Here is a 17,660-nt window from a genome sequence, read left to right as displayed (position 1 = left end):
ACACACAAAAGACATAGAGGGGCCGCTGGGACTCTCCTGGAGGCTGGGGTGGAAGAAACACATCCTCAGCACGTCCAAGCTCAGGGGACCCAGTCATCGAATGCTCCATTCGGCAGTGCAGACAAGCCATCCGGGTGCAATCACACAGGGCATGCAGGGGCGGGACTGTGTGAGACCTGAGGCCCTGGCCCAGGCGCTAAACAGGAGCCCTGAGGACTAAGCACTGTATTACAACCCCACCTTTGCCCATGTGGAAAAGAGCCCAGAGAAGGGAATTTGAACTCTGGTCTCTGACCCATCATAACCTGTGCACAGAATTGCTCTCGGGGGCCACCGAAGTTCCCTGTTGAGGTCAGGTGCCTGGGCCAGGTGCTTGACAGACTGTCCTATACTCTGTCCCTTTGGACAAGTCCTCTAGTTTCCAGTTTGGCCTTTCTTCCTGGAAAATGAGGAAGAGGGGCCAGAATACAGCCCTTCCAACCGTGACCTTCCCTCAACTCTCCTCTTCCTGTGAACTTGGACCAGATCCGGCTCTATAAATAGATGCTCAGGCAGGAGGCTCATTCCCAGGGGTGAGATGGTCACCCGGAACCCAGCCAAAGTGGGTGCTTTCTGTTTTGGTTTTTGATTTCTGGATTAGTGTGTACCTATTAAAGAATCACACCTGGTTCCTGGCAGTCAGGGTTTAGAAACATCTACCACCAGCTCTGGGAGATGCTGCTCCATGCCTAGGAGGGGGGCATCCTGGCTCAGCTGTAGCTTCGGAATGGCACACGTGCGACACTGCGTTGCTCGGTGCTATGTATGGCAGGGGGGAAGATGGAGGAAACACTGATGGCAGCCAAGGTCGCTGCCCTAGAGCATCTGGGGAGGCGTGTGTACATGCCTGGGAGGAGCGGGGAAAAGGACCGGCCACCATGGGCAGTAGGAATAAGTGTCCTCTAGCACTGGCCACTCTAGGTTTGAATCTCAGCTCAAATGTTTCCTCTTTCTCCTACTCCTCGGTTTCCCCATCTGCTGAGTGGAGATGCTGTCAGTAAGGACTGGGTCACCAGGAGGAGGAAACAAACCAACGCGTGTGCCTGGCATGTTTGGGGCATCTTGGATGTCCCAAGCCCTTCCCACAGGGCACTGTGGGTGAAAGGCACCTCAAAGGGACTACTTGCCTGGGGGCATATAGGCCTGATGGCCTGTCTCCTCCCTGCCACCACTTCCTGTGCAAAGGCCACCAGTTAGAAAACAAGCCTTGTCCTGCTGGCTTTAACTCAGCCAACATAAAGACAAGGAGTGTGAAGGTCTACTCCTCAGGGAGGGTGGGAGGGGCGTGGCATGGCAAGACGGTACCATGCTGGACACTGGCCTCCCTGCTGGATGGACTCTGGGAGGACCAGACGTCTTCTGCTTCTATATGAGGTACTGACTGGGCAGTGGCTGGGGTTGGGACAGGCTGGGCACTGGCTTTGTCTCTGGCATCAACGTCTGTCTGCCAGTCTGACAACATGACAGAAGGTGGCAGAGCTGGCACCATCAAAAGGATCCTGGTGGCCTTCCTCGGGAGCCCCCACCCTGGGCTGCCAGGGCTTCCTCCCCTCAGGAGGGAGATGGGGGTTCCCCAGATGAATTCCATTTGCCATTTCCCTCAGCCTTTGAGCTCTTGCCACGAAGTCAGCCTTCCCTTGTCCTTTAAGTCTTTGATTTTACCCTAATCAAACCTAAGAGGTGAGGACCTCACATCACCCTACCAAAGGGACAAGCTTTCCCCTGCCTAGGACCAAAATAGCACTGGATGGGGCTGTAGAGCTTTGACTCGGTGGGAGAAATATCTGAGGTGTTATTCATGTCCTACATCAGCATTTAAACAATAACTGAGCGGATATGGTCTTTCTGGACTGCTAAGAACCAGCTTCTCCTCAAGTCCAAAAATTCACTGGCTTTTTACTGATAAGAAATAGCGATGAATATTCCAAACTATGGCTCCATTTTGGAGATACTTGGCAGGATCACTAGAAGTCACTGAGCAGCTGTCTTGGGAGTCTCTGGAGACCATGAGCGCCTGCAAGATACGGCCAGCTCGGCTTTCTCATATTCCTTGTTAGGGTCTCAGTTCCCTGGCACAGAGATGCACACAAGGAAGATGCCAGACAAACATGAAGATGCTGGTTGGCAAGGAGTCCCTGACAGCTCAGAGCCTGAGCACACACACACACGGAAGTCCTCAGGTGGCTGCAGCAGACGGAGACGGGCATACAGGGGGCGATATGGGCTTTGGGAAACAGCACTCAGGAATGAGCTGGCTGGTTTCTGGGGCCTTGGTCATTTCCTGGAGACCCTGCTGTCTGATCTAACCCCAGTTAACTAGCAGGAGGCACATGAGATCTCCATGCAAAGACCTGATGGGTGGTATGGCACTGTCTGTGGCTGTGGCAACCTTCCCATGGCCCTGGGTGTGACAGAAGCAGGCGTCACTTGGCAGGCTGGGCAGTTGGAGTTGACTTCACTGTCATGGTAACCTGCATCAACGTGTCCAACATCAGTGTCTCTTCCTGACCACATGATGGTGCAGGGAATCTTCTTATCATATAGTGAACGAACATTAAATAGAACAGGCAAGTGATGATGACAACAACAGTCACTTTAAAGTGACAATGGCTCTGATATTCATTTTATAGCTTTCCCTGGATATAAAACACGCCCTAGGATGACCATGCCCCTTAAGGATGCCTACGTGTGTAGATGGCCACAAGCACTTCACTGTGACAGCCTGTGGCCCGGCACGGGATTTCTCTGGAGGCTGAGCATGTGCACAGGAGGTGGCTGAAGGCCAGCATCCTAATGGCTTCTGTCCCTGTAACAGGGGAAGTGGCTCTGGAGCAGGAAGGGAATGTGACTCCCCATTGGAGGGGCTGCCGCCTACCTGGGGATGTTCTGGTCCACCGTGGCGCATCCGTACAGGAAGACGATGATTCCCACGATGGAGGCAGGGATGAGCATCTGGGTGTATGCACCCAGCCAGGCGAAGTACAGGCCAATCTTCTCCCCAAAATACTTCCTACACCCAGACACAAAGCCAGAGACATGCTTACTATCATCCCATGCCACAGGGGAAAATCTGTCAACTGCCCTCCCCAGCAAGGAGCAACTCAAACTGGGGCCACAGCTTCTGTTGCCCGTGAAGCAGAGCACCTCATCAGGTGTGGGGTACTCTCTGCTTTTCTCACACATCCCCGCCCCGCTTCCCTTGTGCCCTGGGAAGGTGGGTGCCCCTCCACCGGTGACACTGGCAGGACTCCCCTGAGGCTGTCTGCCCCACTCCAAGCCGCTCAGGGTAAGAACTGGAATGAACTTGGCATGGAAGTGCCAAGGGAACCAATCACTCGTCGTCTTTGGTGTCTCGGCACCTCCTGGCTGAAATGGATTTCTAGGAGCCAAATGCTGGTGTGCAAGTCCCTACAGGACGTGCCGCCCAATCTGGCAGCCCTCCTTCCTGCCTCGTGGGAATGGAGGTGGTTCCAGATCTCTTCTGAACTCTGGAAAACCCCAAGGCAGCTCTTTTCCTCCCCTCCACAACACCAGGATGCCAGGGCTAGGCCAGACGGTGGATTTACAGGGAAGATAGAGAACATGATGGAAAGTGCCCAGATCCTCCCACTCAGCCTGCCAGTTCCAGCAACGTTGAATATTCACAGCAGTTGAAACACACAGGGACTCTAACTGACTGACATTTTACCAGGGACCCGCTTCCTGCTGTCTAAGGTGCCAGGCTGGATTGGCCCCACTTACCTGACCAGGTCGATGGGCTGGTACTTATAGAAGACACCGTATCTCGCCCATTCCTCATACAGGAGCTGGAGAGAAGAAGTGTGAGGAGCTGGTGTCAGGGTCCCACGGCTGATTGTGCGCTGGCCAGAGTAGGCCTGCACTTCTAGGTGAAGGTGGGGGTGGGAAAGGCGCTCCTGGCAGACTGTGAAATCTCAGCTCGCTGGGCTGCCACCTATGATGCTTGCCACCTATTTGGTGAGGCTTTCCTATTTGGGTTTTTCGGTCACACCAATCAAATACCAAATCATGCAAAACCACCATGGTTTTGAACAGAGCAGTATCAATGGCAAAATAGAAAAAAAAATCTCACAAGATGCAAATACAGCTTGAGGTTTATCTCTGGAGATGGGCTGCCTGATTAACAGCGTTGTGGCATAAATGAAAGTGACACACACCCTGCCATCCCCCCAGGCTCTGGCAGGGACAGTAATGAGCTCAGAGGATTGGAAGCTTTGTGTGAACATGTACAGGTATCTTGGGGACGACACAGCACCAGGACTGCTGGGTAAAACGACCCCTCCCTGTATGTGGGCAACCACCAAACTTCTGAGTTTGAAGGGCCATGAGGAGGCAGGAGTTCCAGGGGCCACAGTATCCCAGGCCCAGGGCAGCTCCCCCTCTGCTCAGCTCTGACCCTGTTTCCAGAGCCAAGCCACCATCCAAATGCAGAGTCCAAAGTGCTGGCAGGATGCTCCTGATCTCTTTCACAGCCCTGGAGGATCTCCAGAGCCTGGGGGATCTGAGCAGCTCTTTTAGATATTATCTGAGACCGCAAGAGACAAACAGGGAGGACGAGTCCCCTGTGCACCACCCTGTCTCCTCCCTGAATGTGCACTCATGAAGGGCAGTTCCTGAAGTCCACCAGTGGACCACACGCCGCTGCATGGGACTTGGAGCTGCAGCCTCCCCACAGCTGAGGTCCGGGAGCCAAGCTGGCCTGGGGAGCAGGTGGCGAAGGCTGGATTTTCCCCTGAAAGTGAACAGTGGGGGCGCTGTGGATGTGGGTGAGCTGGATGAGGTGGGAGAGAGGTTCAGGGTTGTCCTTAGGGACTGCCATCTGTGGTGAGAGGCATCCAGGTTGTTCATTAGCCGCACACACCCCACAGCGCGGTGCGGGGGGGGGGGAGTTACTTGTTCAGGTGCAGCAGGGCAGGGCCACCAGCTGCCTTGGTCACCCTTACCCTGTTAGAGTCAGGAGCTGATGACAGGAGGCAATGACAGGGTAGCCACATGGACTCACCAGGAGCCCCTGCCTCTTCACATTGCATGTGTCCCCTTCCCCTAACATTTTAATATTGAAATAGGTCTCACTAAGTTGCTAAAATGTCTCGGCTGGATTTGAAGTTGCAGTCCTCCTGTGTCAGCCTTCCAGAGGCAGAATGCTTGTTAATACTGAAATTTAGAATCAGACCTCCTGTGGAGACACGAAAACATCTCCCCAAATAGTCTCCCCCAAATGCATATGCAAAAGCCCTGCCCTCCAAATGACTATGTCTGGAGATGGAGTCTTTTGGGGAGACTAGCAGAGTTGACTGAGAGGTCCTGATCCTAGATTAGTGGCCTTATTAGAGGAAGAGACAAAGAGATCTTTCTCCCACTGTGTGCAAGCCAAGAAGAGAGGCCTCCCCAGGACTGAGTGGGCCAGCACCCTGACCTTGGCCTTCTGGTGCTACTTGGTTCCTGCCGCCTGAGCTGAGGACAGCACTGTCCCTCAGTGACTTGACAGATCCCGAGCTGATGGGCAAAATTCCTTCAAGTGAGTCTCAGCAATGCCAGGACATAGGTGGAATGTGGGAGGCCCCAACTCCTTCAGTGTTGAGGAGGACCCAGGGATCTACCCTGCAAAGAGTGTTTCTGTCCCCCTGGGGTTCCTTCCAGGACTCTCAGAAATAACACCCCTGGTGAGCCTAAGTGCAGTGCTTTATGCAAAGTCAATATACATGCCTTGAAGACACTGGAAGAAAATGAGAGCAAAATATACTTTCGTAAGTTACCAGGGAGCCTCACTGAAAACCCTGGGTTTTGCCTGCTCAGATCTTTCCCCGAGTGGCTTTGTGCATAACCTCTGACCAACGTGGACTTTTGTTCCTGCCAAGAAGAGAATGCCCATCACCCTGTGCTCTTGGGGTACAGAATTCAAACACTACTACCCTGGAAGAAATGCAAGGACCTGAGCAAACCTCAGTACACACAGGGAGGAGCCAGGCACTGGGCTGGCTGGACCAAGAACCAGAGGGTGGAGGGTCCAGCTCAGCCCTCCTGGGCCCATGCACTGGGGCAGGTTGGTCAGTGTACAGCTGCACTGCTTGGGTGTGCACTGCTTGGGTATGCACCCTTGGCCCTTGAACAGAGGACCGGGCATACTGCTCTTTCTCACCCTCAGTGCCTGGGACACTGGGTTTTTAGTAAGTAGCTGCTGAATGAAAGGACAGGTGGGTCCCATAGCTCTCCAGTCCAGCATGGGGTAGAGCAGACTTCAGTCCACATCTAGAGAAAATCCCCCATGACCTAGCGAGCCTCTCCTTTGGGCCTCGAGCTGCTCCCTGCTCTATGGGGCCCAGGCTGGCCCAGTCACCTGCAGCTTGGCAAGAAGGAGCCACAGCTGCCCAGCTGGACTCCTGCACATACACATACTCCTCTTGGTGAGAGCCTACTCAGTCAGGCTTAGTTCATGCAGGTAGAACTTGCCCAAGGCCCTGGAGGCGGGGTCACAGGCCCGAGGGCCCAGGGCTCATGATCCCAAAGGAGCTTTGGCCAGACCTGCCACTCACCTGACCATCCCCGCTTGATCTCCGTCTCAGCACAGAAAATGTATTTGCTGAGCTTTCCTTTGGTCTTGGAAGGAACCTGGGATCAGGCCGGAGAAGCCTCAGCCTCGTGTTTCATGGCAATGGTGGCACACTCAGAACCTGGCCACCTGATGTACAGCCTTCAGGGGAGAACGAGAAGTTCTCCAGCCTCAGAGTGAGGACACTAACATTTCCCTGATCCCTTCCTACCTTTCATCCACCACTATCTGTCATTATTCACCCACTCATCCATCCATCCGTCCATCCGTCCGTCCATCCATCCATTCATCGTTAACCTTGGACTAGCCCATGGAGCAGGCCTTGTTCTTGCTGGGATGTGAAGTTAACCGGGGCAGACACACACTAGATAGAGGAAAATAGCTGGGCTGGCACACAGAAAAGGTCAGTAAATATTTCTTGAATAAGTAGCAGACTGGGACGTCCTGCTATTGTGACTGTCAGCTAAGCCGTTTTGAGATTAGAAAGGTGGCCAGTGTGGCTGGCAGTTGGGGGACAGCCCGGATTAGGGGAGAGAGGCCAGAGGACTGAATCCAGCCAGAAATGGATGGCTGGTGACCAGAGCGGAAGTATTTTTAGGTGAAGGAAGAGCATTAGCCAAGAGACAGGGGCACAGGAGAACAGAGTGGGATGGATTCTGAGGCCAGAGCTGTCCAGGGCAGGTCGTGGCAGGGACTGTGCTTCTCCAACAGCATTGGACAGAGGAGCTGTACAAGTCCCAGGGACTCAAATGCCAGATGTTACACTAAAAATAACCAAATATGTAATTTTTGTCCTAAATCAGATAGCATCTTCAGCTGGGTTCCCGGGGTGGGCAAGTTGTAGCAAGCACCAAAGACTTAAAAAACATGTATGGAGCTGGAGGGACGCCGAACGGGGAGGACATTCCAAACACAGAGGTTCCCGGGCCCTGGGAGCTGGGACAAGGCCACCATTGTGAAGCTCTCAGGGAAGCTTCTCCGCCTATCACTTGCAGGCAGGCAGATCTGCAAGGGGACACAGGCTGTGCCAGTGGGGTCCTGGGAGGGCTGACCCTGAGGGAGGGTCCTTTGGGGGATAGGGAGTGGCAAAAGTGGGTGCTGGGTGGAGGCTGGTGTGGGTGAGGACGTGGGGGCAGGAAGCAAGAAAGAACCTTCCTGAATGATGCTGGGGGTAGGAGGAGCACAGGGCTGGGGCTGGAGGGGGACTATTCCCAGGAGCCCAGGTGGAAAGAGAGGGAATCCTTGGTCCTGAGTAGGAACTGAGGCTCTGGAGCACCAGGGAAACAAGGACAACAGCCACTAAAGAAGGACAGGATCGCTCAGTGTACCCCAAGGAATGCCTTGGAATACCAGCTCAGTGACTTTTCCACTCAAAAAGATTCCAGAGCAGACAAGTTTGAGAAATACTGACTTAGACACCATCAAGCAGCTTTCCCCAGGGTGCTGCTGGGGGCTGAGGCCCTCTGTGTACCTGGCCACTGTGGGTCCCAAATTCGCTCACCTGGAGCAGTGTAGGACTAGGCCCAGAGGCCTTCAAAGACTGCTACAGTCATGGCCATGGTTCAGACACCCTGTCAAGGCAAGGTTTCTTTCACCTGGCCAGGTCTGCTGCAGAAAGAACCATGCACGGAGAAGGCTCTGAGGACTCTGTGCTCTCACACATTAACAATCTCCTGCCAAGCTCGGAGGCTGAGACTTTTCTCCCAGAAATGAGGGAGAGGAAGCAGTGATCTTACATGTGGCCATGCTCAAAAACTAGAGGAAGCAGCCCAAGAGAGACCATGCAGGCAAACAGGTCAGGTTCCTGCTCTGCCCAGGCCCCAGCCCCCAGCAGTCCAAGGCAGCCCGTGGCCCGAGGACTGCCTCCTCCCTGCTCCAAGGCAACGTACCTTCCTGTCGTTGAAGTCAACATTGTCCCCCTCGTAGTCTCCCTGTGAACAAGAGGAAAGGAGAACTCTTACCGTGCCACACAGCTTCTGAATAGTTCGTATTCATAGCATTTCAAAAAAACCCTCTGGCTACCCCTGTCCACACAGATCACAATAATCTCGGGACAAGGTTTCATGCAGTGTGTGAAGGTCAAGCAGGTGTCCTTCGTCAGAAGTGCCTGCCACTATCCGGATGGCCTGAGACACCCGCCTCCTTTTGTCAGAGGGGGTTCCAGAAGACCCCAGGGGGAGCCACAGTCTTGGGAAGAAAAGGGGCTCCTGGGGACAGGAAGAACTGCACCCATCGTGAACCTGGATTTTACCCCCTGAGGACATCCTGTGTCTTGCTCTGAGCCCCGTCCAGCTGGTGTCCCCTCCTGTTCTCCTCAAGTGTCCCAAGAAGAATCATAAGTTATGTGATCATTGTATACTTGAACAGTGCACCCAACACATAGCTAAATTTGACTCCTGTCCAGGTCTTAAAAACAAGAATGTAGAAGTTGAATGTGAGCCCAAATGTCAACCTTTGATAGAAAGGAGCAGCGGCAAGAGAGAGAGAGGTTCTGGGCAGTTTGAATGTGGCCAGGTCAGCTCACTGGTCTTGAGAATTACTTGGAACCTATGCTCTGTGCCTCCTGAGCATCTACCTGGGGCCTCTCCATTCACCAGCAGCTTTCACGGCCCTAATATCCCTTGCAAGGTCGGGGAGGCCCGGCCATGCACCCAAACAAGACACCCAATGCTGCGTCTCTAAGTGCTCTGAAAATAGTGCGGCCTGCTGCTCCCTAAGTCTGCAGGGTCCCCGTTCCTTCATTCCCAGGGTCTTCACCCATGGGGCCCTCCTTTGGGTACATCCCAGCCCTTCTTTCCATGAATGAGACAGCTGACGATTTCAGTAGCATCTCTTATACTAGAGGTCGGTTAGTTGGTGACCTTGAGGTAGGCATACGCCGACCAGGAAGGAAGCCAGAAAACCACTCAGCAGTCACCAGAAATGTCACGGTTCTCTCTACAGCTGATACTCTAATGATGAGAGGGCTGCTCAGGGTCTCACACAGAACATGGGGCTCCCACAACACACGATCCCAGCAGCTGCTCTTCTGGCTGGCTCCTGGCACCTGGCCTGGGAGATGCTCTTGCCAAATGAATGAATGGGTGAACGAACCAACATAGCAGGCAAGCGGCTCTGTGATGTCACGGTGACTGCTCAGGCGAAGGACCAGCAGAGGCGGCAGATGTGGAGAATGTGGAGGGAGCCCTGGATAGCCCTAGTTACTCTGTTAAGGGTGTGGGGTGCACAGGGCTGGGGTTGGAGGGAACTGCTTCCCTAGATGTTTAAAATGTCAGCCTTGGTCCTTAACAGAGCAGGTACCCTTCCTTCAGCTATGTGGAAAACTCATGCATAAAAAATGTCTTATTCCCAAAAGATGCAGGGAGCCACAATCCAGAGTGGCCGGGTTTAACTCTGAAGCTGTGCTCCTGAGCAAGTTGCCCAAGTGTGCCAAGCCTGTTTCTCTGTCTGTAAGGTGGGAACCACATCGCTGGCTTCCCTGTGCATGGGCCAGGTCCAGTGCTGATTGAGAAAGAGGCGCTTCCCTGTGTGATACTGGAGATGCTTTGGGGTGGGGGTACTGTGTCAGGCAACAGGCCAGGGGTTTGGGGAGTACGGTGCAGGGCGTTTAAACTGCTGATGGAATGGATTCCTCAGACAAATGCGATGGGAAGGGCTCAGGTAATGGCGCATTCAGCCTCCAGAGGTGGAAGAGGCAGGGCACTTCCAGGGAATGGAGCAGTAGGGAGACAACCAGAGATTGCTTTTGTCTCCAGCTTTTCTTTGGGCAAATTACTGAACTTCTGCTTGCATCGGATTGAACAAAATAAAGCTCCTGCTATACACGGCCCTTTGCATGCACACACAGTCGGGTCCTGGGAATGTTGATGTCTCCCCTTTGAGACTTAAAGGGCCTGAAACACATGGCTTCTGTGTCCCAGCCTCTTGGCAGGGATCACAAAAGGTGGCTTGATAGGGGTGTCTTTGTGGGCCACGGGCATCTGAAGCACAGTGGTGGAAGGAGGAAGTCAACAGAGCCAGAGAAGAAGGAAAAAGGGAAAAGAGAGATCTGGCACGGACACTGTCTACTGGAGGGAGGCAGGGAAAAGCACTACAGGCAGGTGGCACAGCATATGCGCAGGTGCAAAGCTCAGCCTTACAGTGCAGAGAAGGCCCCGGGGGGGCGGGGGGGGGGGTGACAGGGTGACACTTTCCCCCTTGGACCATCAGGGTGGAGTGCCCTGTGCTACCTGGTGCCCACGTCATCCCAATCCAGCTTCTCTTCCTCACAGCCCTTTCTTCTCTGTTTGTTCTGACACCATTGCTGTTTGGTGTCACTCAGGGCAAGGTATCTCAACCCACAGACAGGGATCCAGAGGCACAGGGAGACCAAGGCGCCAACTTTGCTCAAGGCCATTGAGAGTATATGGCCAGGATGGACTCTGGGCCTCCTGATTCCTCTAGACTCATCCTCTTCTCCTCCCACCCCCTGGGCCATCATTTGAAAGGTTTCAGACAGCCTTGTCAGCCTTGGTCTGGGTTTCCCACAGTGCTCAGGCCCCATGGTGTGATCCTTGATCCCGCTGCCAGCTGAACTCCAGCCCCCATTTCCACAGAAACAACAGAAGACAGCATCCTCATCTCTCTTTCCGCCCCAAGCCATAGCCTCGGGCTACATTTGTCAGGGGGAGACCAGTGGGAGTTGGAGACTCAGCTCAGGAAACTGGCCACTTGCTCTGCAGAGCCCTGGTCACTGCCGGAACCCCGGGAGGGGCGGGGTGGGGCGGGGATGGGAGCTGAGCCAGGGAAAACACCGTGTGGACCAGCTGGCTGCAAGTGCCCATACAGCCTGCGCAGTGTCTGCCACAGATGCTCCACCTCGGTGGGACAGTTCTGCCAGCAAAGAGGGGTCTGGGTGCAACTGCTCTGCCCCACATGGGGGAACAGGGGAGGCCTGTGTGCAGCTGACATTTACGGAGAGAGCCAAGCAGGAAGCTGTGGCCACAGGATAATTGCAGCTCCCAGGGGGTGTGGCCCATAGGGATCTGTGGAGTCAAGTGACTGGAGAGAATAGGGTATGTCAAGGTTACTCACGTCATGCAACGGGTAGGCGGCTGAGTACACGCCGTTGGCCAGCAGGCTTGTGATGCCTTAAAAACAGAGGCAGAGAGAGATTATGGACCCAGCCAAGTCCCCGATCTGCAAGTCAGAGCAACCGCAGGGTGGTCCCAATCATTAGTTTTCGCTACTGGAAACGAACCTGGCTATACAGAGCCCGCCACCTTCCTGGGTCCTTCCCCGAGGATGACGCGGCGGGGCGGTTTATCTATCCACTAGGAGATGATAAAAACATGCTCGATTGGCAAGACGAGGAAGACACAGAGGAAACCCCGAGAGGAAATTCCACCTCGGAGGAAGGAGGCGCAGGCAGCCCTCGGCTCAACTTGGATGCCCCCAGTCCTCCGATTCACCAGCTACCCCCACCTGCCGGAGGGCAAGTCTGCAGATCGGAAAGGTGGATCGGAAGTGGTTAGAAAAGCTGAATCATGAGAAAATGTACGGATGGGAAAAATTGATGGTGTCAGAAAACACACATACAATTTAGAATTAGATTTTAGGTTGATTGGAAAAGCCGAAGAGGAAGCCCCGCACTTACCATACTTCCCACATTTCCGCCTTTTACTTAGAAGGGCAGAGTCCTTCTTTCTTCCCTCTCCTTGCCCTGTTTATACATCGGCTATTAGTTACATGGAAGGGCCTCGAAGGATCACAGCTGCATGGGGGACAAAGCGCTGGAGGCGAGCGAGGGGCTCCCGGGGCCCCGGCCTCCTGAGCAGGGCTGAGTGGGCCCAGGGCCTGTGCTGGGCACATTGTAACAATCACTTCTGTACCTGCATGCAGGTACGGCTGCTGGGCCCTGCCCTGCAGGACAGTTCTGGAGTAGGGAAAAAAGAGCCGGGGCCAGCACGGCAAGGGGCGCCGAGGAGTCCACTCTTGCTCCAGCACAACTGAGCGTGATGAAGGAGTTTCTCTGAACCTCTGCCTGGCTGAGGCAGCTCTGGAGGCAGTAAGCGTGTCTGATGTTTTACAAGACTGCCAAACCTGGGCAGTCTTGATACCACCAGAAAAATGATCTTTAGGAATCCCTTAAAAACAGGCCATCTCCTTGGCCAGTGATCCAGAATGGCCAAAGGTGCTTAGGAATGCAAACCAGACAACAGAGGAGCATGTGGCTGAAGCCACACATGCCCGAAAAGTTCATCTGCACAAAAAGTGGATATGGGGTAGGAACCAGGCCCATGGGCCTCCTCACTCTTTCTAAAATGCTCCTAGGGTAGAGCTGCCACAGGGCCTTTGTACAGACTATTTCCAGCAGGTTTATCCTTCACTTTCTTTAAGACTGCCAAACATCCCCTCTCCAGAAAGGCTTTACCTGATCATGCCTCCTAAAATTGCCTGAGCCCCTCAGACCACTCTCATCCCATAAAACTGTATTCTGATTATTTACTTAGTATTTGTTTCCTTCTAGAATATAATTCCCTGAAGGCACAGAGCCCCAACCCTTGGGACAGAGGCCAGTTGGAGATGGGAATCCAACAATCCTTGAAGCATGGTGAATAAATGAATTTAGAGGTCAGCAGAGTTCTAGGGGGAGCTGCTAGCATGGAGTAGGGAAGCAGCCCTGCCACGAAACTGGTGGGAACCAGTGTAGACTGTCCTCCCCCAGGGGGACCTGGAGCCATGTGAATCTCCCCACCCTGGGTCTCACAGATATTCACAACAACCACACAGGTTTCCACAGAAGGGACTGGCCGGGGAGACTGAGGCCAGAGACCCAGCCCTGCGGGCGTGGCTTCAAGAAACAGTTTCCAAATCCCAGCTGCTCGGTTACCTGCCTTCCCCACTGACCTCTTTGGAGCCAGACTGCCCATCTGGAGGTTTGGTTCTGTCTGAGGGGGGCCAGGCGGATGAGGACAATTTTCCTGGCTCCCTTGGACCCCTGCACTCTCACTGACACCGGACACGAGCTGAGAGGTTTCAGGCGCAAGAATGTCCCTGCTGCCGACCCTCAGCCACACGGTCAGGGCACAAGCATCCCAGCCAAACCCTGGAGGGTCATCCTCTCCCTGCAATCTGGCCAGTCCCCCATGGGTCCCTGCATGGAGCCCTGCCCTCTTTCTCTAGTATAGCACTGTTCCCTCCAGGTGGCAGATGGGCCTCCTGCCTGCAGGATGTGGCTCTTCCCAGGCTGCTGTCTTGTGACTCCAGCCTGGTCACTGCAGAGGCGTCCATGTGTGATAGACACCCCAACCCTCCACGCAGGAGGAAAGCAGAGGAGGTAGCCCAAGCCCGTAACTGCAGCCACCAACCTAGCCAGGGCAGGTTTCATCCACAGTTTTTTAGGGGAGTCTATAGAGGACTCAGGGAACCTACAGGTTCCCTAGTTTTGTTGCAGCCTCTAGGACTGGAGTGTCAACATATGGTGTTATCTGGCCAGGGGGTGCTGCTTGGAGCAAGCCCTGGGTGGAGGAGGTTCTGCTCTCTACGTGGGCTTGGTTGGCTGCTTCCTCTGGTCCCTAAACAGTCCTGGCTGGAGAGCTGCTAGCTTCCAAATCCCCGAAGCGATCCCTGGGTACGGCCCCTGGCAGGACCCCTGGCTCCTTCCATAGGAGTGTGAGGGTCAAGAGAGTCCAGAACCCCAGAGTTACCCCTCCTCAGTGGAACCCTGTCCACAGCTTACAGACGTCTTCCGCAGAGCAAAGGGCACCTTTGTGTTTAACAGTGCCAGACCATAAATCTGCCATGTTCCTGGAATGGTTTTCCTTACAGCCGCCCCAGCCCTCCTGTCTGAAACAGCTACAAAGCCTTAAATCAAAACGCTTTTAAAAGCGCCAAGCGGGCTGCCCACCTCCCACAGAGACGATTTGGAGGCAAGATTACCACTCGGAAACTGCCGCTGATCTCAAGCCCCAAAAATGTCCTTACCCATGCTGTACTTGGCTTTGGTACACGTCGTTCTTTTCAAAATTTCATAGACCTGAAGGGAGACAAGAAGGGAGTGGGGGGCGGTGAGCAGTCACTCATGGCACCTCGGACCTGCAGCAGGCGTCTCACTGCTCAGATGTGACCCACGACAGCTACCCGTGCTGTCCCAGGGAGGACGCTTCCCAACAGCGGGCTGTAAGCTTACAGTTCTAGCAGGGTTGAAGGTCTGGGGCCCAATCCCACCTCTCATTTCCCACAGTAGGACAGAGTGCAGCCAGCCAGGCCACAGCTGGGGGTGGGTCCCCAGCACTGCACAGGTGTGACACATCACAGGTGTCCCTGTGCCCTGAGCACAGGGTCAGCATCCCCTTCTGCTGAGAGATGAGCAGGAGCAGGAGCCCCTGGGCCCAGCCCTGAGTGTGCCAGCAGCAGCCTAGGGACAGGGCAGGGGCATGTCTTGGGATTCCAAGTGCCACACCATGGTAGAAGATGATGGGCAGAGTCCTCCTAAGGGAGTCTCACCCGACCCAGGCTTTAGAATGCATCATTATGTCAGTGATCTTGGATAAACTCTATCACCACCTGTGCCTTAGTTTCACCATCTGCAAAATAGGACGCAACTAACCAGTCCCGACTTAAAGATACTCACTTTAGGGCATACAACTCCCCATGGAGGCCCTTACTACTCCCCTCCCTGGGCAAGGCTGCTGTCCATCTCATGGCCACCAGGCCCTGCTAGCCCCTGTCCTGTCCTCCTGTGCCTCATTTGCACCCCTGTGAGTGACCCCAGCCTCCTCTCTCCAGCAGTCTCAGGGTCTCCGTGCTGGCTGTTCCTTCTGTTGGGAACACTTGTGCCCTCCAGATCTCCATGCATCCAGGCCACCATACCCAACAGGCCATGAAACAGCCCTGTGCCTGTCCACTGCTGTCTTCTGACCTTGCTTCTTGTCACCACCTGCCCTCTGCCTGCCCACTGGTGTCAGGCACACAGCTGGTGCTGAGTAAGTACCTTCTTGGTGTAGCAGTGTGTCACTTAGTCCATTACTTGCCTCTTGGTCACCCTCCAAATCTACCTGGTTTCCTTGTCCTGCCTTCTGATCCTCCTATAACTACTGCTCATTTCCCTAGGCACACACAGTACCCATTCACACCACCACTGCTACCCCAGTTACCCCGCATCGGTCTTTGGTCTGCTCTTTCCAGGCCTGTCCCCAAAGTGATCTTTTTAGATCAGATCTGACCATATCCAAAACCTTACTCCAAAACTTCCTAGTGTCTATGGGTCAATAATTTAAATGCTGAGACCAGCACACTGGGCCCTCCCCATTGTAAACTAGACAACCCCAATGCCAAGAGTGGAGTGGCCTGTGACAGCTCCACACCTGGGCCTTGAATGGCCCCATCCCATCTCTGGATTTGACCTGACTTCTAACACCACCAGGCCTGGCCACCAGGGCAAAACTTTCCACCACCTGTGTTTCTCTGGAGCACACGGTTGCTTATTGGGCTCCAGGGATAGTGGGTGACAGTGTGTTCGATCCCAAGTCCGAGGTACAGGAAGTCATGGCTTTTTCGATTACTATCTGCAGGTCTGGGCAGAATCCATTTCTCTATCTTGGTGGTCACAACAGCTATCACCTGGAGATCAACTTAATGTCAGAGCAGATTCCCCAAAAGACTTCTGCTCCCCTACACCTCAGCCATTCCCAACAGCAAGAGGGAATTTACAAATTTGCACCCTGCCTGGGGTACATTCAAGCGGCCCCAGAGAATATGGAGTCCAAGTGCCATCATACATAGTGAAACACAAGTGAGGGATTTGTCTTACACAGATGGCTACCCAGTGCTTTCCCATGTCACAGTGACACAGAGGGGACACAGCTCAGAGGTTAACCCTGTTGCAGTTTTCCCAGAAGGCCAGCATCTGGGGTGAGGGTGGGGCTCCTGCAGACATGTTAGCTCTAAGTTCTGTTGTTTCGTCTGAGTTCCTTGTTTGTTATCATGCAATCTAATTGCTAAAATTAGTTCTACCATTAATAATAATAAAATCCCCCACAACAATGACATGGTACCTGGCACGAACCTACATGAATAACCCAGCGGAGGTGCATAGGTGCCTCTGGGGGGCAAGCCAGAATTGTCTTTGTCCTAATTCAGGCCAGGGGACTGTCCAGAGGGGGTCACACGGGTGGAAGGGGTGCAGCGGGGGATGGGACTCAGACCTGCCTGTCCTGGCAGGAGCTGCAGCCCCTGATGCCACAGCGCCCTGTACCACCATCCTGCAGCTGGCTGCCCGCCAGTCTCAGGACGGAGGTGATGAGGGGCATTATTTGCACCGGGCTGACCCCCTCTGAGCCCCACACGGAGCCCGGCCAGGCAGCGCATTCTGGGCAGGCAGAGAGAATGACAGTGTGACTTGGCTGCCAGGTTAATTTCTTGTTTAGATAGAAATTGGGTCCTGCGCCATGCACAGCCTGGCTTGGCTAGGGGATAAGTTGGCAGCGGCTAGATAAACATTAAGTCAGTATCTTGAGTAGGGCAGGGTGGCCTGCTCAGATTTCAAACCTCAGTTTGCTGTCTGGCAAAGGCCTAGCAATAGACCCTCACCCACACCTCTGCCCACACTGGCCAGCCGTCACGCTGTGCCTGCTCACTGATAGACCTGGCAGGACCCTCGAGGACACAGTACAAGGCAGCAGGCACTCAGGGGCTGCCGATTCCCTCCCCTCCTCCTGGCCTTCCTGTGGCTTTGTTCTTTCTCACCCTCCTCCTCTGGAGCCGGCCAGGGCCTTGGCTGTCCCCTGGGCTGCTGCTGCCCTCTCATTTCATTATTCTAATTATTTCTGTCGCAGACAATTAGAGCCGGCTTCCACCCGCAGGAGTTTCACCGAAATGAAATTATCCTTCTCGTCTCTAGAGCCTCCCTGCTTGCTGGAGAGGCGATTCCGACCACGATACTTACTATTGTGCTCCGAGTCTTGCTGTCGAAAAAGGAATCCTTATCGGACAGGTCGAATCTGTTGAAACACGGGGAGGAGACAGGCTGTTTCCTGGAGGCAGTTCTCTGGGGTTCCAGGCCCTGGGAAGT

The 17,660-nt window shown here is 54.2% G+C and overlaps 1 protein-coding gene across 11 annotated transcripts in view; it reads right to left on the bottom strand.

Moving 5' to 3' along the window:
- Window positions 1-17,660, bottom strand: part of Ano1 (anoctamin 1) — a 164,961-nt gene that overhangs the window by 45,369 nt on the left and 101,932 nt on the right. For 7 of the 11 annotated variants that reach the window (XM_063227673.1, XM_063227672.1, XM_063227670.1 and 4 more), the window contains 7 exons: window positions 17,535-17,589; window positions 14,573-14,624; window positions 12,243-12,308; window positions 11,681-11,736; window positions 8,497-8,538; window positions 3,781-3,845; window positions 2,915-3,049 (listed from right to left, as the gene is read on the bottom strand). In XM_063227673.1, the coding sequence (XP_063083743.1) occupies window positions 2,915-3,049; window positions 3,781-3,845; window positions 8,497-8,538; window positions 11,681-11,736; window positions 12,243-12,308; window positions 14,573-14,624; window positions 17,535-17,589 (471 nt within the window). The remainder of the gene's footprint in view (window positions 1-2,914; window positions 3,050-3,780; window positions 3,846-8,496; window positions 8,539-11,680; window positions 11,737-12,242; window positions 12,309-14,572; window positions 14,625-17,534; window positions 17,590-17,660) is intronic. The other 4 variants (XM_063227675.1, XM_063227677.1, XM_063227679.1 and 1 more) reach the window with 1 other exon arrangement.

Source organism: Cavia porcellus, unplaced genomic scaffold (assembly GCF_034190915.1).
Source record: "Cavia porcellus strain 051 isolate PalLab524CR breed Dunkin Hartley unplaced genomic scaffold, mCavPor4.1 scaffold_17, whole genome shotgun sequence".
In the NCBI taxonomy this organism is placed as follows: domain Eukaryota; kingdom Metazoa; phylum Chordata; class Mammalia; order Rodentia; family Caviidae; genus Cavia; species Cavia porcellus.
The sequence above is the reverse complement of the archived record's forward strand: the minus strand, read 5'-3'. Positions and strand labels throughout refer to the sequence as shown.